This window comes from Artemia sp. Qi Xiang Cuo, chromosome 6 (genome assembly GCF_049724085.1).
Source record: "Artemia sp. Qi Xiang Cuo chromosome 6, ASM4972408v1, whole genome shotgun sequence".
Classification (NCBI taxonomy): domain Eukaryota; kingdom Metazoa; phylum Arthropoda; class Branchiopoda; order Anostraca; family Artemiidae; genus Artemia; species Artemia sp. Qi Xiang Cuo.
Genome location: NC_142799.1, coordinates 65,269,653 through 65,296,909, shown reverse-complemented (window position 1 = coordinate 65,296,909; position 27,257 = coordinate 65,269,653). Strand labels below are relative to the sequence as shown.

The 27,257-nt window shown below is 33.8% G+C and overlaps 1 protein-coding gene across 2 annotated transcripts in view; it reads right to left on the bottom strand.

The window, feature by feature from the left end:
* Positions 1 to 27,257, bottom strand: part of sli (slit guidance ligand) — a 360,459-nt gene that overhangs the window by 227,983 nt on the left and 105,219 nt on the right. For both annotated transcript variants that reach the window (XM_089090917.1, XM_089090918.1), the window contains exons 5-6: positions 13,650 to 13,721; positions 9,432 to 9,503 (exon numbers count right to left, since the gene is read on the bottom strand). In XM_089090917.1, coding sequence (XP_088947043.1) covers positions 9,432 to 9,503; positions 13,650 to 13,721 — 144 coding nt within the window. The remainder of the gene's footprint in view (positions 1 to 9,431; positions 9,504 to 13,649; positions 13,722 to 27,257) is intronic.

Here is a 27,257-nt window from a genome sequence, read left to right as displayed (position 1 = left end):
TGGAAATGGTTCATTTTTGAACCAAAACTACGCTTTTCTGACTGAAGATATACATTATAATCAGAGAAATGTGTCTTGATAGTATTTTCTATATTGTTGTCGGAAAAAATTGGAGTTCATACTTAAACAGTTCTATTAAGAGCTATTTTTATGGAAATGGTTTATTTTTGAACAAAAACTACGCTTTTCTGACTGAAGATATATATTATAATCAGAGAATTGTGTATTGATAGTATTTTCTGTAGTCTCACTGGAGAAAATTGGAGTTCATACTTAAACAGTTCTATTAAGAGCTATTGCTATGGAAATGACTCATTTTTGAATCGAGACTACGCTTTTCTGACTGAAGATACAGATTTGAATCAGAAAATCTGAAAATGTACACAACTGAAAGAGAGAAGTGTGTTTTGACCGTATTTTCTATAATTTCGTCTGAAAAATAGGAGTTCACACTTAAAAAGTTCTATTAAGAGCTATTTTCTATGGAAATGGTTCATTTTTGAACCAAAACTACGCTTTTCTGACTGAAGATATACATTATAATCAGAGAAATATGTTTTGATAGTATTTTCTATAGTCTCATTGGAAAAAATTGGAGTTCATACTTAAACAGTTCTATCGAGATCTATTGCTATGGAAATAACTCATTTTTTGAACCAAAACTACGCTTTTCTGACTGAAGATATACATTATAATCAGAGAAATGTGTTTTGATAGTATTTTCTATATTTTCGTCTGAAAAATAGGAGTTCACACTTAAAAAGTTCTATTAAGAGCTATTTTTATGGAAATGGTTAATTTTTGAACCAAAACTACGCTTTTCTGATTGAAGATGTACATTATAATCAGAGAAGTGTGTTTTGATAGTGTTTTCTATAGTCTGGATTGAAAACATTGGAGTTCATACATAAACAATCTATTAAGAGCTATTGCTATTGAAATTAATTGTTTTTTAGTTGAAACTGTGATTTTCTGACTGAATATGCACATTTGAATAAGAAAATGTGAAAATATACCCAACTGAAACAGTAAAGTGTGTTTTGACCGTATTTTCTATAATTTCGTCTGAAAAATACTTAAACAATTCTATTAAGAGCTATTGCTATGGAAACGGTTCATTTTTGAACCAAAACTACGCTTTTCTGACTGAAGATATACATTATAATCAGAGAAATGTATTTTTTGGGGGGGAATCTGAGCTAATTAGGATTTTTGACCGTAAACTCTAGTTTTTTACAAGAAAATTATGGAAAATACAATTCTCTGGTTCAAATGTGAAACTTAAGTCCTTTTTAGGATGGAAAAAATAAACTATTTCTGTAAAATCTGAGCTAATAAGGGTTTTTGACCGTAAATTCTAGTTTTTTGCAAGAAAATTATGGAAAATACAATTCTCTGATTCAAATGTGAAACTTAAGTCCATTTTGGATCGAAAAAATAAACTATTTCTGTAAAATCTGAGCTAATAAGGGTTTTTGACCGTAAACTATAGTTTTTTGTAAGAAAATTATGGAAAATGCAATTCTCTGGTTCAAATGTGAAACTTAAGTCCTTTTTTGGATTGAAAAATAAAACTATATTCGTAAAATCTGAACTAATAATTCAATTTTTTTTTCATAAAAACAAACTATTTTTTTTTTAAACTTCGAAATTTTTCAACTTTATTTATTTTTTCTTTTTGTACGTATCTTAAAATGTCAAAGTATGCTTACGGTTCTAACAATTGTGCTCTATGATTGGTCAGAGACACGATGAGGCTTTCCCACTGGTATTCTATGACCGCTTATCGTCACTACCTAGTCTACTGCATGTATTAAATCAGTATTTTTTACGCAGTGGAACGATAAACACATAAGTCGTATCTTTAAAAAAAAGTGAAGATGGAACATTTTAATAGAGTGTGTTCACAAAACAAGGTTATTGTAGCATTGAATGCCAACAAGGAGGATTATTTAAACTATGAAACAAGTACACATGGTAGCACTATTGGAAATGTATGCATGCATTGTCATGACCGTAAGAAATTAAATTTCTTTGGAATACCAAAAAAATTCAACTCTTATGATGGTGGTTATGCGAGATTGAGATCTCCAGAGATGATTGCACTCAAAGAGAATGCTAGCATAAAAATAATTGTTGATGATAGAGGACAACTCCTTGCTACTGCTGCAGGTACACATTACCTACGGATACATCCAATCATCAGCTTTCGGGTATTAGCATTCAACGGAAGGCTAATAAAAGAAAGGCCTACTCTGCTACTAATATCGTAAACCATATCTTGTTTACGTGCCGAAACTGTTACCTGTGTAAAAATAATATATTAATAGACAGTGAAATTGCCAGAAAAATAAAAATGGCATGGTCAAAAATATCACTACGGAGTATAAAGATGAAACGATGAAGAATAAAGCACCAGCAATCATTACTGGCATTGATCAAACAGTCAATAAATCAAATAATAGCAAAGACGAAAAGCATATTGAGCCTGTTCATGAGACACCAGTAAAAATTGTGTATGATTCAAAATGGAATAATGATTATTCTACTGATTACCAACTAAGAGAAGACAATAACTACAATATCAAGAGAGAACATGGTGAACTAATTTATGGAACAGATTCAAAATGTCCAAAGCTAATCATTGATATTATTAATGCATCATAATATATTTTTGTATTAATATTCTACATAGCATTATTTCATTAAAAATATTACATTGTTATGTGTTCATTATTTTTTAGAGTAAGCTAGCATATCAAGCGTTTAGAATGTATATTAAAACGAAGATGTAAGAAAAGGAATTTGCGTACATCTATTGTCAGACACATTATTTCCGTAAAATCTGAGCTAATAAGGGTTTTTGACTGTAAACTCTAGTTTTTTGTAAGAAAATTATGGAAAATACAATTCTCTGGTTCAAATGTGAAGCTTAGGTCCATTTTGGATCGAAAAATAAAAGTATTCCCGTAAAATCTAAGCTAATAAGGGTTTTTGACCGTAAACTATAGTTTTTTGTAAGAAAATTATGGAAAATACTATTCTCTGGTTCAAATGTGAAACGTAAGTTCATTTATGGATAAAAAAAATAAACTATTTCTGGAAAATCTGAGTTAATAAGGGTTTTTGACCGTAAACTCTAGTTTTTGTAAGAAAATAATGGGAAATACAATTCTCTGGTTCAAATTTGAAACTTAAGTCCAGTTTTGGATACTCATAATGATGATGAGGACTGATGATTGTAATTCAATATTTTTTTTTCATAAAACAAACTATTTTTTTTTAAAATTTTAAATTATTCAACTTTATTTATTTTTTTACCTTTTTTTTGTACGTATCTTAAAATGGCAAAATATCTTTCTTGAATTCACCTCTTGGATACACAATACAGAAATTATAAAAAAAAATTATAATTTCCCGACTTCATTTGTATGCAATACATACCGAGAGTTCTATTACTCCTCCCCACAATGAATTCAGATGGTTTTAGGAGTCATCCCCCTAGCCATAACTCCATTCAACCTTGAGCGAAGGTATAAAAGTTTGATGATGTATTTCTCTTCTTAACAACTACATTAATAGCTACCAAGATGATAGGACTGTATGACAAAGAATTTATCGGTTTGAAAAAATCATCTTGTTTTGTTATATTTGAATGTGCATTTTTATTATTGTCAATGGAACTCGAAGAAATTGACTGTTATCATTGGTTAGTGAACTATAACATGTTTGAGTATGATAAAAGCTTGTGGAGTACTACATTACATCGTATAAACAGACTGGGATTCTACGATAGGGTGATTACACCAATTAATAATAGTGGTCAGGAACTGAGAAGTGTCCAGGAGGAAGTCAGTGAAATTTGCAGCTTTTTCGGGGTTGAAGCACTCTATGTAAAGGGTAATGTACCTACAGATAAAGTTTTAATTCAAAAGTGTGACCCTAGGATTCCACTTTTTAATCTAGAAGAATTTAAGTGTCCTAAATTTGAGGGGGTTTATCACCGTCCTGAAGACGAGGTCAGGTTCTTCGCACACTGGATACCTAAGGACATACCAGATCGTGATAAATGCATAAGACATGGTAAAAACTATTCTATATCATGGGACCATCGTTTCTGGATGTTTAAGAGTGAACTTGTGTATGACTATGTATCATAATATAATTTTGTATTAATATTCTACAAAGTATTATTTCATTAAAAATATATTATGCATTACATTGTTATGTGTTCATTATTTTTAGAGTAAGCTAGCATATCAAAAGTTTAGAATGTCTATTAAAACATCAGAGATGTGAGAAAAGGAATTTGCATACATCTATTGTCAGACACATGGGGTAACATTGACAAAATCAGGGTATCAGAATGAATAAATTCTTTATCAACATCCGTTATTGGATATGTCATTATGTCATTATGAAAAAATTGCAAGTAAGTAGGAAGTAGGTAAGTAAGTAGTTAAGTAACAAACTCTTTCTTGAATTCATCTCTTGGATACACAATACAGAAATTTTATTATAGGAAATTATGAAAAAAAAATTTAAAAAACTCTCTATTAACATTCATTATCGATTGAAGTTGTTTCCTAGACAGACAATACAGCAATTTCACAAAATCTAAGTATAAGAGTGATTAAATTCTATATCAACATGCTTTTCTCGCATACATAGGAAAAAGTTGACTATTTGATTTTGATGTTGGATAAAAATCCATCCATTCTTATAGAAACTGCAATAGTTTCACGGAAAACATCTTCTGATTTAATACATGCAATAAACTGGCTAGTCTCGATAACCGGACAATTCCTTTTTTTTCTCTTTTTTATCACAAACAATTTTCAATGTCTCCAAGGCAGAGCAATTTCTTCATAAATTCCACTATTTAATGCCCCCCTCCGGTGCGCGGCCGGGCAGTTTCAGTTAAGAGGTGAAAACAAGATCAGAGTAATTTTTGAGATTTTTCATTGGTTAGAGATGCAACAATGGTACATTTTTTTTTATTTTTAATAGAATGAAAAAGAACGACTATTGAATGCCTCGCTGTTTAAGCTTAGGAGGTGAAATCAAGACCAGAGGAATTTTTGAGATTTTGCTTTGGTCTCCGGCGCGCCGGAGACAATTCCCTTGGTTTTGTTACTTAGCGGGAAAAATGGCAGAAAATACCACTCTGATGTAGTTTTTAAAAATTGTGTATGGAGGAGGGAGCTAAAAGCCTCTCATTTCGGGCTGAGACATGCAAAGTCGACATAGCTTTATTTCATTTTTTAAGGTTAATTTAGATGAGGTTACGTGCGCGCACGTAACCTCGTCTAAATTAACCTTAAAAAATGAAATAAATGAACTCAATTTTTCCAAAAAAAATTATAAGAATATATGATCAAAACACATTTCTCTGATTATAATGTATATCTTCAGTCAGAAAAGCGTAGTTTTGGTTCAAAAATGAACCGTTTCCATAGCAATAGCTCTTAATAGAATTGTTTAAGTATTTTTCAGACGAAATTATAGAAAATACGGCCAAAACACACTTCTCTGTTTCAGTTGTTTATATTTTCACATTTTCTGATTCAAATGTGTATCTTCAGTCAGAAAAGCATAGTTTCGATTCAAAAATGAGCCATTTCCATAGCAATAGCTCTTAATAGAATTGTTTAAGTATTTTTAAGACGAATTAATAGAAAATACGGCCAAAACACACTTCACTGTTTCAGTTGGGTATATTTTCACATTTTCTTATTCAAATGTGCATATTCAGTCAGAAAAGCACAGTTTCAACTCAAAAACGAGCCATTTCCATAGCAATAGCTCTTAATAGAATTGTTTAAGTATGAACTCCAATTTTTTCCAACGAGACTATAGAGAATACTATCAAAACACATTTCTCTGATTATAATATATATCTTCAGTCAGAAATGCGTAGTTTTGGTTCAAAAATGAACCATTTCCATAAAAATAGCTCTTACTAGAATTTTTTCAGTGTGAACTCCTATTTTTCAGACGAAAATATAGAAAATACTATAAAAACACATTTCTCTGATTATAATGTATATCTTCAGTCAGAAAAGCGTAGTTTTGGTTCAAAAATGAACCATTTCCATAGCAATAGCTCTTAATAGAACTGTTTAAGTATGAACTCCAATTTTTTCCAACGACACTATAGAAAATACTATCAAAACACATTTCTCTGATTATAATGTATATCTTCAGTCAGAAAAGCGTAGTTTTGGTTCAAAAATGAACCATTTCCATAAAAATAGCTCTTAATAGAACTTTTTAAGTGTGAACTCCTATTTTTCAGACCAAATTATAGAAAATACGGTCAAAACACACTTCTCTGTTTCAGTTGTGTAAATTTTCCCTTTTTCTTATTCAAATGTGTATCTTCAGTCAGAAAAGCGTAGTTTCGATTCAAAAATGAGCCATTTCCATAGCAATAGCTATTAATAGAACTGTTTAAGTATGAACTCCAATTTTTTCCAGCGAGACTATAGAAAATACTATCAATACACAATTCTCTGATTATAATGTATATCTTTAGTCAGAAAAGAGTAGTTTTTTTTCAAAAATGATCCATTTCCATACAAATAGCTTTTAATAGAACTGTTTAAGTATGAACTCCAATTTTTTCCATAGACAATATAGAAAATACTATCCAAAAAAATTTCTCTTATTATAATGTATATCTTCAGTCAGAAAAGCGTAGTTTTGGTTCAAAAATGAACCATTTCCATGGCAATAGCTCTTAATAGAACTGTTTAAGTATGAACTCCAATTTTTTCCAATGAGACTATAGAAAATACTATCAAAACACATTTCTCTGATTATAATGTATATATTCAGTCAGAAAAGCGTAGTTGTGGTTCAAAAATGAACCATTTCCATAAAAATAGCTCTTTATAGAACTTTTTAAGTGTGAACACCTATTTTTCAGACGAAATTTTAGAAAATACGGTAAAAACGCACTTCTCTGTTTCAGTTGTGTACATTTTCACTTTTTCTGATTCAAATGTGTATCTTTAGTCAGAAAAGCGTAGTTTCGATTCAAAAATGAGCCATTTCCATAGCAATAGCTTTTAATAGAGCTGTTTAAGTATGAACTCCAATTTTTTCCATCGAGACTATAGAATATAATATCAATATACATTTTTCTGATTATAATGTATATCTTCAGTCAGAAAAGCGTAGCTTTGGTTCAAAAATGAGCCATTTCTTTAAAAATAGCTCTTAATAGAACTTTTTAAGCGTGAACCTCTATTTTTCAGCCGAAATTATAGTAAATATTATCAATACACGCTTTTCTGTTTTAATTGTGTACATTTTCACATTTTCTGATTCAAATGTGTATCTTCAGTCAGAAAAGCATAGTTTCAATTCAAAAATGAACCATTTCCATAGAAATAGCTCTTAATAGAACTGTTTAATTATGAATTTCAATTTTTTCCAACGAGACTATGCAACTCAACCACATTTAACTAAACCCCGTGTAACTGAATCTGCATGTTACCGAACCCCCCTGCAACCGAAACCTCGTGCAACTCAACCCCCGTGCAACTCGAGCCCCATTTAACTAGACTCCCGTGCAACTAAACCCCCCATGTAACTGAACCCCTGTATAACCGAAACCCCGTACAACTGAACCCCCGTGCTACTGAACCCGCGTGCTACTGAACCCTCGTGGTACTGAACCCTCGGGCAACTCGACCCCATTTAACTAAACTCCCGTGTAACTGTACCCCCTTTAACTGAACCCTCGTGCAACTCAACCCTCCATGCAACCCATCTCCCTCAAAACACTTTTCAGCCATTTCTTGTTAATTTTTTTTATTTTTAAACTATTTTAAATCGACAACACTGTCCAAAACATCACTTGTGTATTATACATTACACAATCACCCCATCTCCTCCAAAACACTTTTCCGTCATTTCTTGTTAAAAATTTTGATTTCAAGTCAAATCCTACACTCCAATTCGCAAATCCCATTACCCCTTTTTGCAAATGTTAATCAAATATTTCCGATTGTAAAAGCATGTTCAATCATCTTTATTGGAAAGGTATCCATAAGTATATGCTGTGAAAAGGTGCCAAGAAACGTAAGCTCCCCAAATAGGTTAATAAAACAATTAAAAGATGTGGCCTTTCCTCGCGCAATTTTATTGTATATTTTCATGTAGGTTTTCAATCTATTACACTTTTGACCATATTCTTGTAGGTTTTCCTGTAGGTTCTGTGGTGCCTATTAGAACACTACTAACAAATACCCATCTCAAATTTCTATCGGATACATTTTGGTAAAATGCGAGGTGTGGGACCACCCTTTCTATAAAAACCTTATATGCCCAGAGGACATAGCTTACAACCCTTGCCCTAAGGGCTATGGGGGGCGGGGTTGTCATCCTCAAATACATAACTTCTGGACCTTTTAACTTCGCTGAACAAAATGACTATCTCAAAATTTTGATTGGATGTGTTTGGAGAGAGGGTGGACGCAGGAGGGGGGTTGGTTGCCCTCAATCACTTTCAACTATTAAAAGGGCACTAGCCCCTTCAATTTCCAATCGAATGAGCCCTAGTTGAAGTTTCTACGACAAGAAATGGCCATCGCAAAATTTCTATCTGATGCATTTCGGGAAAATACGAGTTGTGGGGGGGGATTGTCCGCCCTCCAATCACTTAGAATTTTAAACAGGGCACTTAAACTTCTGATTACCAATCCATTGAGCCCCCTCCAAAGTTCATACAACCACCCTTTCTATAAAAACCTCATATGCCCCGAGGACATAGCTTACAACCCTTGCCCTAAGGGCTATGGGGGGATGTCATCCTCAAATACATAACTTCTGGACCTTTTAACTACGCTGAACAAAATGACTATCTCGAAATTTTGATTGGAGGTGTTTAGGGAGACTGTGGAAGCAGGAGGGGGGTTGGTTGTCCTCAATCACTTTCAACTATTAAAAGGGCACTAGCCGTTTCAATTCCAATCGAATGAGACCTAGTTGAAGTTTCTACGACAAGTAATGGCCATTGCAAAATTTCTATCTGACGCATTTCGTGAAAATACGAGGTGTGGGGGGAGGGATTATCCGCCCTAAAATCACTTAGAATCTTAAAACGGGCACTAGGGCGTCTGATTACCTATCCGATGCTCCCCCTCTGAAGTTCCTACAACCACCCTTTCCATAAAACCTGTACACGTTCAGCGACGATATTGACATTAGTCTAACAAAAGCATAGGCGGCATAATTCTAACTACTCTGATACTATAAAAAAAAAAAAAATCACATTCTAGAACACAAATTATTAGCAAATTGTAGACGATTAGCGGTTATTAACTTTACTCCAACAAAACCATGGGCGGCATAATTCAAACTACTCTAATACTAATACAAAAAATTCTAATATTCTAGAGCACAAAATGTTAACAACTTACAGTGAAGTCATTGACTTTAGTCCAACAAAAGCATCAGCGGCAATCTTGGCAATACGGTTATTACTCATATCTCTAGAAAAGAAAAAAATAAAGTTTCAAAAAAAAAAAAAAACAATAATGGCGTGGTGATAACCTTTGATCTAGTCCCCCTTTCCCTTAATAAAAAGCTGCATGGTAAGCTAAACACAAATATAATTGGTTTCTTTCCGCTTGAATTGCTGAGACTTACCTTCCATAAAACTTTACAGTTTGTTTTCAGGGAAAGTAACTCGGCAAAATCTAATCGTACTTTCTATCTTTTTAATTTCAGAAAGGGGAACAACTTTCTTAATAATAAAACAGCGTCATCTCAATTTATTTTTATTAATACTCAAACGATTCATTCTAAAAATTCACGTCCAATAATGTTTGGCATAATTTATGGAATTTATATATAGCTATAAAAACTAATGGCTTTTTAGCATTCAGACCGCAAAAAAAAACTAATTTTTAATATTTTCAATTAACTACGTATTCGGTAATATGGAGCCACTCTTGCATAATCTCCATGTAATTGCAGGCCCTGTGGTAGCTGAGTTCAAAACCTAGGATCCCGTATTGAAAAATAGAGATCGTGCGGCACTAGAACAGGGTGACGAGGTGATAACTGTTTTTTTTTATGTCTGAAAATAACCTCTTTTATCAATATTTTCTTATATTGTCATGCATATAGCCAGTGTGGTCTTAAAAACTAGGTACAATTTTTTCTTTCTCTTTCTTTCTTTCTACACAATTTTTTTCTAGTTCTTTCATTCTTTATATTTTCTTTCATTTTTGTTGCGGTTTATATAGGCCAATATGAGAGCTAAAACCAAATTTTAACGACTATCAACTACAAAAAAGGGAGCAAAGATCAGCCTCCAAAAATTTATTTGGGTAACCGGCCCGCTGTATGTATTCCCCGGAGTGGTTTAAATAACCTTTATTCATCCAAATCTCCTCTTTATCGATGTTACATGTCCACTTGAACATGTTATTTTTTACTTTTTTTGCACATAATTTTCAAAAACAAGGAACAATAAAGGCTTCTCTGGTTTCTTATTGGTGTTTATTTAGCATGGAAAGTCAGTTTAGCAACATAAATTATAGGCTCATTCATGTCGAGATAAAAGCTAGAAATGTGAGCTCTTCAGCTGGTGGAATGTTTTTTGTTTTTTTTTCACACTGCATCTTTGAATCCGACACAGTGATCGCAATGGAAAAATAGTAATAGTCTGGCATCTTTTCTTTTCTTTTTTTATAAAACTTGGAGAAGCAGGCACTGTATCAGGGGACCAGGGGTCATACCATCCCTATAGCGATACTTGTCGGTTATTGAAAACATATTCAAGGATTACGCTAAGGTTACATCTCAGAAAACCGGTTTGATAGCTACAAAAACAAGTGACGGATGATGAAATGCACTGGACTTAGAAAGAATACATTGCACTTGTATAATTTGAGCTGGTACTTATGTATTATATGAGAAACACTCGAGAATTTGGATCGTAAAGATCAGATAAACACTCGAGAACTTTGATCGCGAACATCAGATAGGACAATAACCGGTTAGTTTGCACTGTATAGTGATATAATATAGTGTATCACCATAGATGTTCAAATTAAGATTTGGGGTTTGCCAAGGACCGAAGAACAGAAAATTATATTTTTCCAGGATAAGAGGTTGTTGCCCAAACCATAACAGTGCATCAATGGACACACCATGACTTTGTACTCTTACGAGAAGCGACATCCTTGGAAGTGTAAAACAAGAACTTATTTCAACACGATTATTAACGACATTTCTGCGTTCTGGGCACATAATTCTAAGTTTTAATTATCCTAATTTTGCTAATAAAGTATTATATTTTCATCATATTTCGTTTTATTTCATTAGCATTTATCAAACTTCCCTTCTCGAGTGTTTCTCGTACAATACATAAGTACCTTTGAGCTTTATATTTAGACATTCGCGGGGGGGGGTGGATGTTAGGTTAGGTTGGGTTAGGTTTCATAATTTTGTTTATTTTATTATCATATTTTGCTATATTTCTTTAGGATTAACCTAACTTCACTTCACGGGTGTGTTTCCAATAACCGACAAGTACCCCTATAGCTATTGACAATTTTTAGGAGGGTTTTTTAAGGAAACAAAAGGGGAAAAGGGACACATAAGTACTACCAATGAAAAAAGTAATTTTTCTTGTTGTTCAAGCCAAGGGATTGTAAATTTCCTGTGCGAGGTTTTCGGCTTAGCCGATTCCGATGGTGTGCTTCCGACGATCCCGACGCAATTTTTAGGGTTTCAGGCTATTTTCCAAAATTCCTTAAATTTGTTTTTAAAATTACATTTTACTATTCAGATTAATCGAGATAAAAGCTACTACTCCTAAATCAGCCAAAAATGCCAACCTTTTCTTAATTACCAGTTTTTCTTTAAAAACTTTTTTTTTGTTACTATACACTCGTACTTTACTAAGTTGCAGCTATCGCTACAACCATAAAATAGCTTTTTTCATACCTTGGTATATACACTACCTAGAGAGACACCATTTCGGAGGGGACCAGTTCACTACAATGAAAAATCCAATGTGAAGTCCCGATCTCGCTTCGTTTAAAACCTTTTAAACTATAGCTTAAGTTTCACCGTAATTTTCAAGTGATTTTGCATATTTTTTTATTAACGTTTTTCAACTTTTCCTTTGTGTCACCGTTGTATGCAAAATAAAAATAAAAATAGTGAAGATCCATGGTTTTTAGAAATGCATAGATACTAAGATAAAATATAGCTGAACAAAAACTACCAAAAAAAGGAAAAAAGGAAAAGATTTGGAGATGAAATAACAACCATAATTAGCATGGCACATATCTTTTTCGACTCTTTTGGACTATTACGACTTTTTTAATTTATTTTACTTTACATCTTTCAAAATGGACAGGTATTTAGAAGGGTTTTCCTGTCCAGAACAACTAGTGCTTTTTTGAAAAAGTTTACAACTTTTCTGTGTTTTTCTCTCTCTCTATCTCTCTCTCTCTCTATCTCTCTCTCTCTCTATCTCGCTCTCTCTATCTCTCTCTCTCTATCTCTCTCTGCTGTAAATAAAAAAGTATTGTTAAAGAAAGGAATAAAAGAGTAATCATGTAATAAAGATTACTAATCAGTAATCAAGATGAATTTAGGGTATTTAGATGTAGAAGAGGAAATGTAATGAAAATAAATTAAGTGTCGTTAATATTCAAAATATAATTCTTCATACTTTAGAAATGAATATCGAATGAATTATCTGGGGGAAAATAAAAATTTCTGATTCAAGTTGCTTATTCTTACTGCCAACTGCGTTCTCTACTTTACTTTAATTAAAATTTCAAAAATAATAAAATGATTTTAACCGTAAGATTACTATTTGAAATTTTGCAACCATGAAATTTCTATGCCTGGGACAAGTACCTCCTCTGCCCCAAAAAAAACCTCTTGACCTGAATCTGCAGGACTCCATAACATATCAATATAAGTAAGATCGGAGTGTCTTCTTTTTTATATTTCAAAGGTTGCACAAGTTTTTCAAGATTGTGCCAATTTACATCGAGTACACCGAGAGACATGGGGCTATGAAGGCGACAAAGGAGACAGGGTCGGAACCAAAAAGTTTTTTATACACAATGTCATAGTTGCATCTTTTTTTCTTAAACTGATGAAGGCCGTATTTTTTTCTTTTTCTTTTTTTTGCTAATAGAGTATTGCAGATTCTTGTTAGAGTAAACGACTGCGAAAAGTCTTTCAAAATAATATTTTTTTAGGATATTGAAATACCAGAATTAGCGCCACTTGCGTCGGTTACTGATATTTCCTGACATTACTTGAAATCAATGGTCCCAGAAAAGCTGAAAATAAGTAAATTAAATCATTGAGTGAAAACACTGTTTTAAAAGTGCAATTGTCATTCCCTTCTTTCCCCCTCTATTTAGATCCTTCTAAAAACTTGAGAAGAGGTTAGTTGTATTATTAATCAAAGACATCTTTAGCCTATATACAACTTCTGAAAGAAACAATTCTTTGTCTAGTAAGCAATCTGTACGCATTTGGCATTTCTAAGTTCTCAATTGTTCTTTATTTCTATTTATTTGTGATTTTTCTAAGGCTTCAAACCGGTGAAGAATACATACAATAGTAAGAAAAGGAAATTAAATCTCGTTACTTACATTCTTTTTAGTTTCTTATAATTCAAGAAAGCTTTTGCAGGAATTTCGGATATTTGATTCTGCTCTAAACGTCTGAAAAGGAAAAACGATTAATCAGCTATGAAAATAGCTAGTGTTAATCAGATATTAATTATAACTCAACAACAATAATATTTAAGCAGATATACTTCGCACCAAAATCAACGTTTTGATTGACGATCGACTAGCGATTGAACGTTTCAGCGATTAACTAGTGAACAACTAAATTTTGACGTTAAAACATTTATCAAATATAAACAAGTCTTTTGTATTCAATTAGTCTTTTGATTTTAGATGGAAAACATCAAAAATAGAATCTGATGCTTGCACGTTTCTTTTTAGTTCTTTGCTATTGATTAGTTGTTTAAAAGGGTCCAAGTGACACTACATACCTCAAACAGAAAAAGTCTATAAGAATGAAACAGTTCCACGCAATGAACCTTTCTTTTAGTGGCGTCAATTCAAGAAAACTTAAGGGGAGGTAAAATATATATATTTTGATAAATAGGATGTAAATTAGTTTTTTTTTTCAACTTTCTTAACGGAAATACCAAAAAAAGACATTTCTCAATGAAAATACTGCAAAGAAGTATTTTTCAAGATCTAGAGGTGGGCTAAAAATCTACAGAGGACACAGCTCCCCCCCCCCACAAAAAAAAATGCCACCACTGCTTCCTCTTCATATTTATTTACATTAAAACCATCAGAGCTTCTAACATAATTATAAAATATAAGTGAGGATACTCCATTGCGAATTATTTACTTCATTATACTCGTAATAAAGCATACGATTGAAACACTTGAGCTAGATGGTGATACGGTAGCAAAAAAACTGTAAAATTTACAATCTAACACTTAAAGTATAAATAATAATGCTTACAACCAAATATAATATTTAACGATTTTAAGAAAAGGCCAAACATGATGTATAATACTTAAGTACTTCATAATTAGTTATATTCAGATGACATAAGTTCATCAGTAAGATGAGCAAATGGTGTACAAAACGGAGGGCAGAGAAAATTTCGTGCACCCCCCCACCCTCATAAATTTCGTGCATTGGCATCCCTGACAGCTTGTTTGAGGAATTATATTTAAAAAAAAATCTGCAAGAAGTAGCCTATAGTTTGTAGCTAAACAATATGGGTTCATTACCGCACAAATTATACAAAATTAAGTTAGGGAGTCTGTGAAAAGGGGTAATCAAATGTTAAATGTTTGCAAACATTTCCTTTATAGAAAGTACAGAAATATGTCATTGCAAGTGTGACAAAGAAAATATTCAAAAAAGTACCTTATCCCCCTTAGTAGATCATTTTCGGAAGGGGTGTCAAATGCGCACTTTTTTGGGTGTGACAATTCGAGACTATTTTCATTAAACGTTTATCTTGGACAATAAGTAAAAGATGTCACATCATCAGTTTTGCCAATATATTTCTGTTGACAACACGGCTATCTGGTTTTCGTTGAACTAAATTAGCCACAATGGAGAGAATGATTAGCCCAAATAACAGTTTGGGCTAATTTTATCATTTTATTTAATAAGGTAATTTATATCAAATTATAAACAACAAGTAAAACAACATGGAATTTTTTTTATATATATAAGACAGTGGAACGCAACTTTAGATGAATATTTCGACCCTATATCCAAGGGCCGTCATCAGCAAAACAAATAAAGAAAAAACGAATATAAAAGAGCTCACATTAAAATCCAATCTTTGAAACTAAAATATTTTTAAAACAGCCCTAGTATCATTACTTCAGGGAAGTTCACCGAGGACTCTTTTTTGAAAATATTTTAGTTTCAAAGATTGGATTTTAATGTGAATTCTTATATTCCGAAGGAACATAGGCTAAGGTTTTTATGGAAAGTGTGGTCGTATAAACTTCTAAGGGGGCTCATTGGATTGGAAGTCAGAAGTTGAATTGCCCTTTTAAGAGTCAAATTTATTGGAGGGCAGCTATACCCCTCCAACGTCGTATTTTCCCCTAATATATCAAATAGAAATTTTGAGATAGCCATTTGTTCAAAAATAGTCCGAAGGTCACATAACAAGGTCTTTGGGGTTGACACAACCCGCCAGAGTCTGGGGGTAAGGGTTGTGAGTTATGCCTTGGGGGCTTGTAATGTTTTTATAGAAGGGGTGGTCTTATTATAAGTTCCATTTTATGAGACAAACGTGATCGAGGGAAAATAGCCCCCTCCCCCTCCCTGACATCTTCTTTTCATATTCAATCGAATTTGCGAGATAGCCATTTTGTACCCAATAGTCCAAAGAGCATATAACAATGTCTTCAGCAATCAAATATAAGGAATATTTAGGCGGACGTTGAACTAAATCAAAACAAACTATGAGCATGTGGACTTTCGAAGAGGGGACAAAGTAATATCTCAAGAACAACTTATCAAACAGTCCGTGGTAACGAACTATAAGTAAGGAGCGACCCAGCTCAATAGTAACCGAAACTCTAAGAAAAAGAATTTTGATACCATTAGATGCATCAAAAGAATCAGATTTTGTGCTATTTTCAAATGTTTAAGTTTCATCAAGTTCATCAACCCATCAAAGTTACGCACCTGAGAAAATTTGCCTTATTTTCGAAAAAAAAGTCGGAAACACCCTCTAAAAGTCCTAGAACCTTAATAAAAATCACACCATCAGATTCAGCTTATCAGAGAACCTTACAGTAGAGGTTTCAAGCTCCTATCTACAAAACTGTGGAATTTTGTATATTTTTTTTTTTGCCAGAAGAAAGATCACGGAGACGTGTTTATTTTTTTGTTTTTTTTTCCCAGGGGTGATCGTATCGACCCAGTGGTCCTAGAATATCGCAGGAGGGCTCATTCGAACGGAAAAGTAAAAGTTCTAGTGCCCTTTTTAAGTGACCAAAAAATGGAGGGCAACTAGGTCCCCTCCCACGTTCATTTTTTTTCCCGAAGTCACCCGATCAAAATTTTGAGATAGCTATTTTGTTCAGCGTGGTCAAAAAATATAATAACTATGTCTTTGAGGATGATTAATACCCCACAGTCCCCAGGGGAAGGGCTGCAAGTTATGAACTTTGCCCAATGTTTACATATAGCATTGTTTATTGGGGTCATTCTTAAAGAATTGGAACAAAATTTGAAATTTAGCGTAAAGAGCGAGGTATCGACTAGGGGGCGAACCCCCTAATAAACGTAATAAAAATATACGACAGAAGTTCGTTACGTAAGCTAATTCGTAAGTTACTTATATTTATTACTAATAAATCTTAGAAGCTACAGTGATGACAGTGGTCAAATATGGCTCTGAAGCATGGACGCTCCGAAAAGCGGATGAAGATTTGATAGATGTTTTCCAGAGAAATTGCTTAAGGATTGTTCTGGGTACCCGGTTGACTGACCGTATTTCAAACAATAGGCTATACGAAAAATGTAGTTTAATACCTCTTTCTAGGTCTATAATGAAAGAAAGGTTGAGGTGGTTAGGGCACGTAGTGCGGATGAAGGATGACAGATTGCCTAAGATTGTTCTTTTTGGCCAACCGTCTAGGGATAAACGGAAAGCACGTCGTCCCCGTCTGGGGTGGGAGGACGCCATAAAGAAAGATTTAAAGGAAATGGGAACTTCGTGGGCGGGTGTAAAAAGGGTAGCTTTGAATAGATTGGGGTGGAGGAGGAGCGTGCGTAGCTATGTTGGCCTCAGGCGGCTTGGTGCTGCGATGAGTTGTTAGTAGTAGTAGTAGTATTACTAATAAAACCGTTCGTAAATAAAATTAAACAACTTTCAAGAAAGCCATTTAACCAAAATAAAGTAAAAGTAATATGCAAATTGTGTTTCACATATTCTTGTACGGTAAGCTAAAATCGAAACCTGCATTAAGTCAAAACGTTCAGAAATTAAATAACAAAAAACAAGTTTTTTAACTGAAAGTAAGGAACGACATTAAAACTTACATTAAAACGACATTAAAAACGAACGTAAATTATTCCGTATATGAAAGAGGCTGTCGCCTCCTCAATGCCTCGCTCTTTAAGCTAAAGTTTGACTCTGTCTCACAACTTTATTTTTTAAAACAATAAAAAAAAATTAGTGTAAAGAGCGAGGCGTTGAGGAGGGGCAGACCCCTTTCGTATACGGAATAATTTCCGTTCATTTTAAGTTTTAACGTCGCTCCTTACTTTCAGTAAAAAAAAAACTTGTTCTTTTTATTTAATATTATTAAGATGGACCTTAAGGGTAAGTTGTGGGGGATTTTAAACTAGCCAGAAGGCACTATGTGTATACTTTTAATACTACCACTGTAGTTATGAAAAAACTGTATGCATGCAGGTTTTCAAAAGGGCATATAAGCACCACTCTATAATAGCTAAAAATATAATTGAAACATTTAAAAGACTAATTCAAAACAAAATTAAAAGTTCTAGTGTCCTTTTTAAGAGTAAAAAGATATTGGAGGATAATCAGCCAGTCTCTAAAGGTAAATCATTTTACAAACACATCCAGTCAAAATTTTGAGACAACGATTTTGTTCAGCATACTAGAACGGTCCAGTAACTATGTCATAAGCAAATATTTCTATGTCTTATTGGGCATGTCAACCACCCCCCCCCCCCAGTTGTGCAATTGTCCCATTATGCTACAATACTAAATGCTACTGTAAAACCAAATATAAAAGTAATGTGGTTACGGTTACCAATAAGACACTCCATCAATATATTGAGAATGACTAGGGGTATTAAGTTTCAGGTTTTGGGGCTACTTACTATTACTACTTCTCCTCTAACAGTTTAAATAATTAAATAGAGTGTAAGTGTATCCAGGTTGTCAAAGAGCATAAATAGGAAATTGTGGAATTGATATTAAGTTTTATTTTCAGGTCAACTTGAGGCGGTATAAAATTAATTTAAAAAAATACTATTTGTGTTTGGATTAAAAATTGTTGAAAAAGTTTCTCCTAACATACAAATAGCATGCTAAACTATGGATTCTTATAGAAAAAACTGAAAAGATATTAATATTGTTAGAAAATTAACATTAGTAAGGCTGATATCCCCCATGCCTTCTCAAGACCAGAACATAATTTGCACTTTACTGAAAATAAAATGCGCTTTATATGTTTTCACTTTTTTTACTTTAATAAATAAAAAAATTTAAGGCTTAAGATTTAAGACTTTTATTAAACTGACAATCCAATGTCATTTCTTATAGAGTCTAAGTTGTGTTCTTGTTTTGAGAAGGGATGGGGGTTGCAAGCCCTAGTAAGGTTAATTTTTGCTCGTTTTGAGTTTGGCTTGGCTATTTATTCTAATTTCTGTTATTTTTTAGTTTCATTTATTTACTAATAGTGACCTGAGGTAGTTTTAGGTTTTGAAGATTATTTGACTTTGTTTCTGCCTATTTTTGGCTTAATGGAGCTCTTTAATTTCCTTTGAAACTTATTTTGTGGAAAGCTTTTAAAATTAATACAAATATAAGGCAGCGTCATTCAGCCAGGGGGGCCTGGACCCCCCCCCCCCATCCTATCCCCCTTATGGTCGCCCATGTCCAAAAGGCATTCTGACAGGAACCAACCCTCTCAAACAATAAGATCTGCCCTGTAAGATCTAACAGAAACCGGTTTTTCTTCCTGGACCGGTAATGATTGCTGATTTTGAGTGAGAAAACTACGGTGTAGGCCTATGTGTATTTTTATTAAATATTTAAAACATAGAGGTGGTTTGGGACTAGGTTAGGTATTTAATACAATGTGTTCTGCACGGCCTGCTTTCTACAATTCTTGTCGTAGTTTTCGTAATTTTGATTCTAAAGTATTATATTATCATCTTGTTTCAATATATTTCATTATAGGATTAACCTAACTTCACTTATTGAGTGCGTTCCGTTGAACAAACAAGTACCGAATTCAGTTATATTAATATAATCCATTGTTTTTGCTTTTTTCCGATTTTTTTCTAAAACGGCAACACTGGCTGGATTCAAAGCTTGACTTCCATGGTTATCCTAGCATGAAAAGAGGTGTCACCATACGGTTAGTGTCAAAGGATTAAAAGGATTCATTCAGGGTTCATCCAAACATACTCCTGAGCACGTTCCTACGCAACTACAGCCAGGAAACAAGTTATTGAAAGTTTTTATTACCCGTCATGTCAACAGCGGCTACAGCAAATTCCACACTATGGAAACTTATAAATATTCTCCCCGTTAGCCGTAACAAGCAGAAAGACAATAGGTGGCCTAAACAAACTTTAGTTGCTAAATATGCCTAATTTATGGACAAGGGTGGTGACGGAAATACCATGTGGTTAATACTGAGCCAAATACAGGCAGGGATGAAATAGGCAAAGGAAAAAGTGTTGAATCCATGTTTCATAATTTAGCCTTTCAAAGCCCCTGTCAAACTTACAGGCAAACAAAAATTAGCATGTCAAAAAAGTCTTCAAAAAATCTGCCACTATTTTTCAGTTTTATCATCTTAACAAAAATTTGAAAAGGAAAACCGTTTGAAAATGCAAATGCAACTTTGAAAATGCAAAGCTAAGCCTGGCGAAAGGGAGGAGGTTCGTGTTTTTCGCAATTTAACACGTCAAAGTCCGTGTTAGACATACTGTCGTACAAAAATTAACATGAAGGCCTTTCTTTTACTCATCTTTGTGCTAAGATCTTACATCTTTTGACAAAGAACGCTTAAAAGTCAAATCTTAGCACTAAGATCTTACATCTTATAGCGTTCTTTTGCAAACGCCTTTCATCATTCTGCTCTGATCAGCGGTCTAATCTAAGAACATTGATGAGTATATCATTAAAGTTCTCTCATCATTGTTCTATATGGCAGAACAGTGGCGGTCTTCACACTTTTTGCTAACATCAGTGAGCTGTAAGATCTTAGAACAAATATGAGTTAAACAACGGAAAATCGTTTTTCCTGACCACAGACGAAATTGCACCACTGTTTGTGAAATCAACCTGACGCAAAGGGGGACCAATCTTAAGATTAAATAATAAAAACTAAAACAATTAACTGAAAGTAAGGAGCAATATTAAAATTTAAAACGTACAGAAATTATTACGTATACGAGGAGGGGGAGAGCACTATAACAACTCGCTCTTCACGCGGAAGTTTTGTAGTACTTTTAAAAAAGCTTCTTATTGTTCTAATTAAACTACCCTTTTGTTTCAGCAGTCACTTAAATAAATAATTCATTCAAAATAATTGGGAATAAATTCAAACTTTAGCATAAAGAGCGAAATGTTGAGGAGGGGTCCATTCCCCTAATATAAGTAACGATTTTTTTTCGTGTCAAGTTTTAATGCTGCTCCTTACTTTCAGTTGAAAAAACTTGTTTTTTTTATCTAATTAGTGATCATTTTTTTTTTAAATAGGGCCAGGAAATCTGGCTCCATTTCCACAAAAAAATCCCCCTCTCCACAGAAATATCCTCTATATCCTACAACTGATTCCTGGCGAATATTTACCCCGGACAAACACCCCTTAACATCTCCATGCCAAATTTGAGTCTGCAAAGGGAAAACAGGACCTAAAAATAATTTTGTATAGGAATTCTGCAAAATTCCCCCAGTATAAAATATCCCCTGAAAAGATTACCCCTTGGAAACTTCCCTCCCCATGAAAAATTTTTCCACTGAAAAATCCTCCCAGCATAAAATCCCTCCCCCGAAAAATGTATGCATGCTTCCCAATAAAAAATACTATACATAAACAATAGGCAAATTTTATAACTTAGGTACCTTTCCCAGGGGATGTAGGGGTCATGTTATGTATAAAGGCACAGTTATTAGGCTTTTCGACTATGCCGAACAAAATGTCTATCTCAAAATTTGGATCAGACGATTTTGGGAAAAAAGGACTATTTGCCCGCTAGTTTTTTTGGTCACTAAAAAAGAAAACTAGAACCTTAAATTTTAGTTCAAATAAGCCCTCTCCTAATATTCCAGGGCCACTGGGTCGATACGATCACGCCTGAAAAAAAAACGTATCCGTGACTTTTCTTCCGGCAAAAATTAAAAAAAATCGCATTTTTCAGAGAGAAGCTTGAAACGTCTGGAGTATGGTTCTCTGATACGCTGAACTTGATGGTCTGATTTTAATTAAGATTCGTCAACGCTTAGGAGGTGTTTCCCTCCTTTTCTGAAAACTAGGCAAATTTAATCAGGCTCGTAGCCTTTTGATGGGTAACAATAAACTAAATGAAACATATATATTTGGAATCAGCATAATAAGCCAATTCTTTTGATATATCTCTTGGTATCAAAATTCCGTTTTTTAGAGTATCGATTACTATTGAGCCGCGTTCACTCCTTACTTACAGTTCGTTACCACGAACTGTTTGATTTTTATATCCTTTCTAGTTTTGTTTTTTCCTGTATAACCAATAAAATTCCTTAATTAATCAATATTTGCTATTCAATTGAAGATAGAATCAATTCAGATTTTCAATTTCGAAATAGTACACTGTATACACTTTTAGGGGTAACCAATAAAATTCCTTAATTAATCAATATTTGCTATTCAATTGAAGATAGAATCAATTCAGATTTTCAATTTCGAAATAGTACACTGTATACACTTTTAGGGGTAACCAATAAAATTCCTTAATTAATCAATATTTGCTATTCAATTGAAGATAGAATCAATTCAGATTTTCAATTTCGAAATAGTACACTGTATACACTTTTAGGGGTCCGCAAACATCTCCATTTGAACTGACTTTTTTGCTTTCATCCAGGATTACCACCTACATTTTATATTTTAGTATTTGCTTCTTTTTTTACCATTATAGTGAATTAACAGTACATCTTCAAAAGGGGTACTTTTACGGTAGGCAAGGTTGCAGAAGGAAGATAAAGCCTTTGTTCCCCCCCCCCCGAAAAAAATATCATTTTTTCCATTCTTTCTAATAATTTTCTATATTCCCCTTAAATAAATTAGCTCTTTTGGGGTCGTTTTGAATACCTCCGCCAAAAAATAATTCCTTCATAAGTTTTATGAAACTAGCTGAATTTTCATAGGAAAAAATAATACAAATTTTTATACAAATATTTTGAGCTTTGAGCTCAATGTGAAAATTCATTTTTAGGTTTCAAATCACATAAAGAATGTCAGGGGATAAAATAGCGAAGCAGTGGAAATAGGAGGAAAAACTGAATTTACTTAGATTTCAATTAATTTAATCTTTAATTCTACTCTTGCAATTTTTTTTAGTTTGTTATATTTTACGTATCTTTAAAGAAAGAGCTGTGTCTAGGTTACGTGTTTTTGAATAAGCCATGAAAATTGAAGTTAAAGGGGAGGGGCGGAGACATACAGCTTTAATTATCTAGTCAGTTATTTAGGCTTATTTAATTTGACTAAAAAATTATAAGCAAAATGATCAGATAATAGTGATGGCTACACTTAAGTACTTCTAGTTTATTTCTATTAGAGTCCAGTACAGAGTTCCACTGCTTGGATTAAAAGTTAGACAGCGTCAAGAGCAGAAACTGTCTTACATTCAAGAGCGGATCCAGGATTTTTTTTAGGGGGGAGGGGGCAAAATAGGTGGATCTTATAAACTTGCGTTAGGAGCAAGTTTAATTAACGCAAACTTGCGTTAGTTAAGTAAATTACATTACTTTGGACTACAATAGGGGGAGCGCGCCCCCTCGCCCCACTGGATCCACCACTGCCTATATTCAAGGTAAGCTCGTAAACAGGAATTTATTTCGAAATAAAATCAGCAAGGAAAGGTAATATTCAGCCATCTAGTGGTGGCGCAATGGATTGATGTTTGTCTAGAGACATGTAGCCCAGAATTTGACCCCAAATTGCCATGAGACCGACACGAGAATCTTTGTAGTCGAGAACACGAAAAGCTTCGTTAGTCAGAATATGAGATGATTAATAATTAACAGACAGTTATAATGAACAGTCATAATGGCAGTAATAACCAATAGAGCAAAAGGTTTTCTGGATGTTCCATGATTTTTTCTGCTTTTGTTATGTTTTACCGAAAGGTGAAGATCATTAGTCAGCCAGTGAAAACGGTAGAACAACGTCTTGAATGGTAATACTTTCTTAACAAATAATGGTTTTCGCTTCTCTTTTTCCCATAAAAAAAAATATGTGTTTGTGGAGAAAATGGGGAAAATTTTGTTTACGGAAAATTTTTTGGTACTGGTGCATTATATGGGCACTTCTCAAAAGTCAAGTTTGGTTTATGCTAATGAAATAAAATAAAATAGGATGAATATATAATAGTTTATAAACAAATTTGGGCTATATATTTGTACATTAGGGGGGGGGGGTAAAGCAGAGGATATAATAAATCCTTAACCTAACCTAAGTACCTCCCCCTCCCTAACCCAAAAAACAAAAGTTTAAATATTGCATATGCAGTGAAAAACATGCTTTGCATTGCATTACTCTATAGCGGTCTCTTGCAATTAACCCGTCTGGGGGGTTTTTCGCGACTGGCTTCCTTGGACAATATATAAAAGTGACCATATAACGCACCAGTACCAATTTTTTTCCCCTAATAGTCAAATTTTATTCCTCAAGGTAGTTCTGGTTTCGGGCGTCCACGCGGGTTCCTACTCCCTCCATAAGGAGTATACCCCAGGGCACCATTCGTTCCACCAAACCTAACCCATTTGAGTCCACGCTTGGCATACTTAGATCACGTCTCAGTTACAAATTTGGGCTACATATTTGCACATTAGGGGGGGGGTAAAGCATAGCATATATTAAATACGTAACCTAACCGATGTACCTTCCCCCCTCTAAACCCCAAAAAACAAAAGTTTAAATATCGTAAATGCAATGAAAACCACGCTTTCCATTCCATCTCTCTATAGCGGTCTCTTGCAATTAACTCGTCTGGGGGGTTTTTCGCGACTGGTTTCCTTGTACAATATATAAAAGTGACCATATAACGCACCAGTACCAATTTTTTTCCCCTAATAGTCAAATTTTATTCCTCAAGGTAGTTCTCGTTTCGGGCGCCCACGCGGGTTCCCACTCCCTCCACCAGGAGTATACCCCAGGGCACCATTCGTTCCACCACACCTAACCCATTTGAGTCCACGCTTGGCATACATAGATCACGTCTCAGTTACAAACTTCTACCACGTGCGATCCTTACCACCTAATGAACAGATTTTTTTTCATTTGGGCATCGCCTAGGTCATGCTAATTTCCAACTTTTAGCTAGTCTAAATGTTTACCACTTTCCCATCGAAATAAGAATGCCCTCATTACTCTCCCCAACAGATGAAAATTTCTCACGTTGGTAAATAGTGTTAAAAACTAAGCTTTTCTCCAATCCAAAAGTCTATATGAGAGCAAATATGAAAGACAGCCTCAAATTGGGACAATATTTAAAGAGCTCATTAAAAAACAGAGAGTAAATATTTATACAAAACCCCCCAAGATGATCTCAATATGAAAATGAGTTTTGGGGCGAGACCGAACTTCTTTCGACAGCACTCGCTGTTTGACTGACATAAATTGGTTTCTGTTTCATTTTTTATATCGTCCCTTGTTCAATTAAATGTCAAACGAAAGAATGAACTTAAATTATTTGGAAAACTCACCATTACACACAACACTTCCACAAATTCATGTCAATGAACAAGAAAATACAAAATTTATTTAATAGCTGCGTGTAGTCACCAAAAAAAAACCAACCACACAAAAAGTCTGGATATAGCCATTATAAAAAATAAAACATTTTTTTATTTTATTATCAACATTTCGGGAAGGGGGTGGAAACAAGAAACTAAACGCAAACGACGAAAATAGTTGGAGGTAGCAAATAGATATTAGAGACAAACTGAGGTTTTTACCGATATTGTTTTATCAACTTAGATCAAGATTGTGTTAAAGATTTTAGAGAAATTGATAAAATCATGGCAGTTTCAGTTGCCTACAATTTTGACCGATTGTTTAACATATTACAAGGTTCTAATAAGAGTCAAATTTGTTTTCGGAGCCGGATTCCATGGAATCCAATATATATATATATATATATATATATATATATATATATATATATATATATATATATATATATATATATATATATATATATATATATATATATATATATATAAAGTAAATCAATGAATAACAAAATTCTCCTCGGGAAGGGGTCAACACACCTACGCACGCTCTTCGTCCATCCCAATCCATTCACAGCGTCCTCCTTTAAACTCTCCTAAGAAGATCCCAATTCCCTTATATCTTTTCATACGAGATACTCCCACCCCAGTTGGGGGCGACCCGCTTTTCTTTCGGCCCTAAACGGTTGATCGACAAGGAAGATTTTGGGCAATCGTCAAGGGTGGCAGTTGCCCCCCCCAATAATTTAGAGAAAACAGAATTATATAGCCCATGCCACTAGATTCGACTTGACTTGGTAACTGGATTAATAGTCCTAGGTTTCACGGAACAACAGAAAAAAAAGAAATTACCGGGGAAAGCATCGTCCGATGTTGGTGAACATTACTTAATTAATATAGTTGGCTTTAGATATGATTCAAATTTGGAGGTAGAATCAACAGAACGCAATAAAAAGAATATAAAATTTAGTGAATCCAATGAAAAATTCTCATAAGGTGGGCAAATATTCCTAAATTAATAATGCTATGTTCTGAAGGAGTTGGCTTTTACGACCAGGTTCCATAGACCCCCCCCCCCAAAGAAAAAAAAACGAAACTCAATGAACCTAAGAAAAAAATCACAACTTTGAAACTTGTGGAAATAATGCTAGGATCTGACAGGAGTCAAATTCAGCTTTTGGAGCCGGATTCCATAAAATCCCCGAAAAAAGAAATGGAATTCAATGAATCCGAGAAAACAAAATGGCGTAACGTGGACATATATTGAGTTATCCTCCGTTTTGGATTGGTCAATAATTTACTATTTTTTTAGATAGGTAGGCCTATTCCATTTTTTCTCAAGATTTGTACTAAGAATACGAAATAATTTCTTTTTAAATCAGGAACACCAAACAGAATTCAATGTCGCTAAGTCATCTCACTTGACGAAATTACCGTCTCCTGCTAAATCTTCACTTGAAAATATAAAGCGACTACAAATGATGACCCCACCTAAAATAGCTTCACTTCTAATTTTCCATTGCAGGTCAATAATCGCAATAAATATTTCAGCAAGCATATTAAAGTCAGTAAGAAACATAAACACGGAAGGCTTATGGTAACACTCCCTAATAATCGGTGATTAGCTTCTTATAAAATAGTCGGTTGCTTTAGGCAATTAATCGGGATTTAATAAGTCATTATCATGTTTACATATTTGGAACCGCACAGCTATTTGTTTTTAACGGCGGCTTTGCCATAGGCTTGAAACAATATAAATAAGTCATTCATATTTTGTTTTCTTCATTGAAGATTTCACTAGTCAGTCAATCAAATAAACTTGGTTTTATAATGATATTAAATAAAATAACTTTTTGTTAACTTAAAGTAAGGAGCAGCTTTAAAAATTAAAACGAACAGAAATTATTCCGTACATGAGAGGGGATACTCCCTCCTCAACACCTTGCTCTTCACGGTAAATTTTAGTACTTCAAAGAAGCTTTTA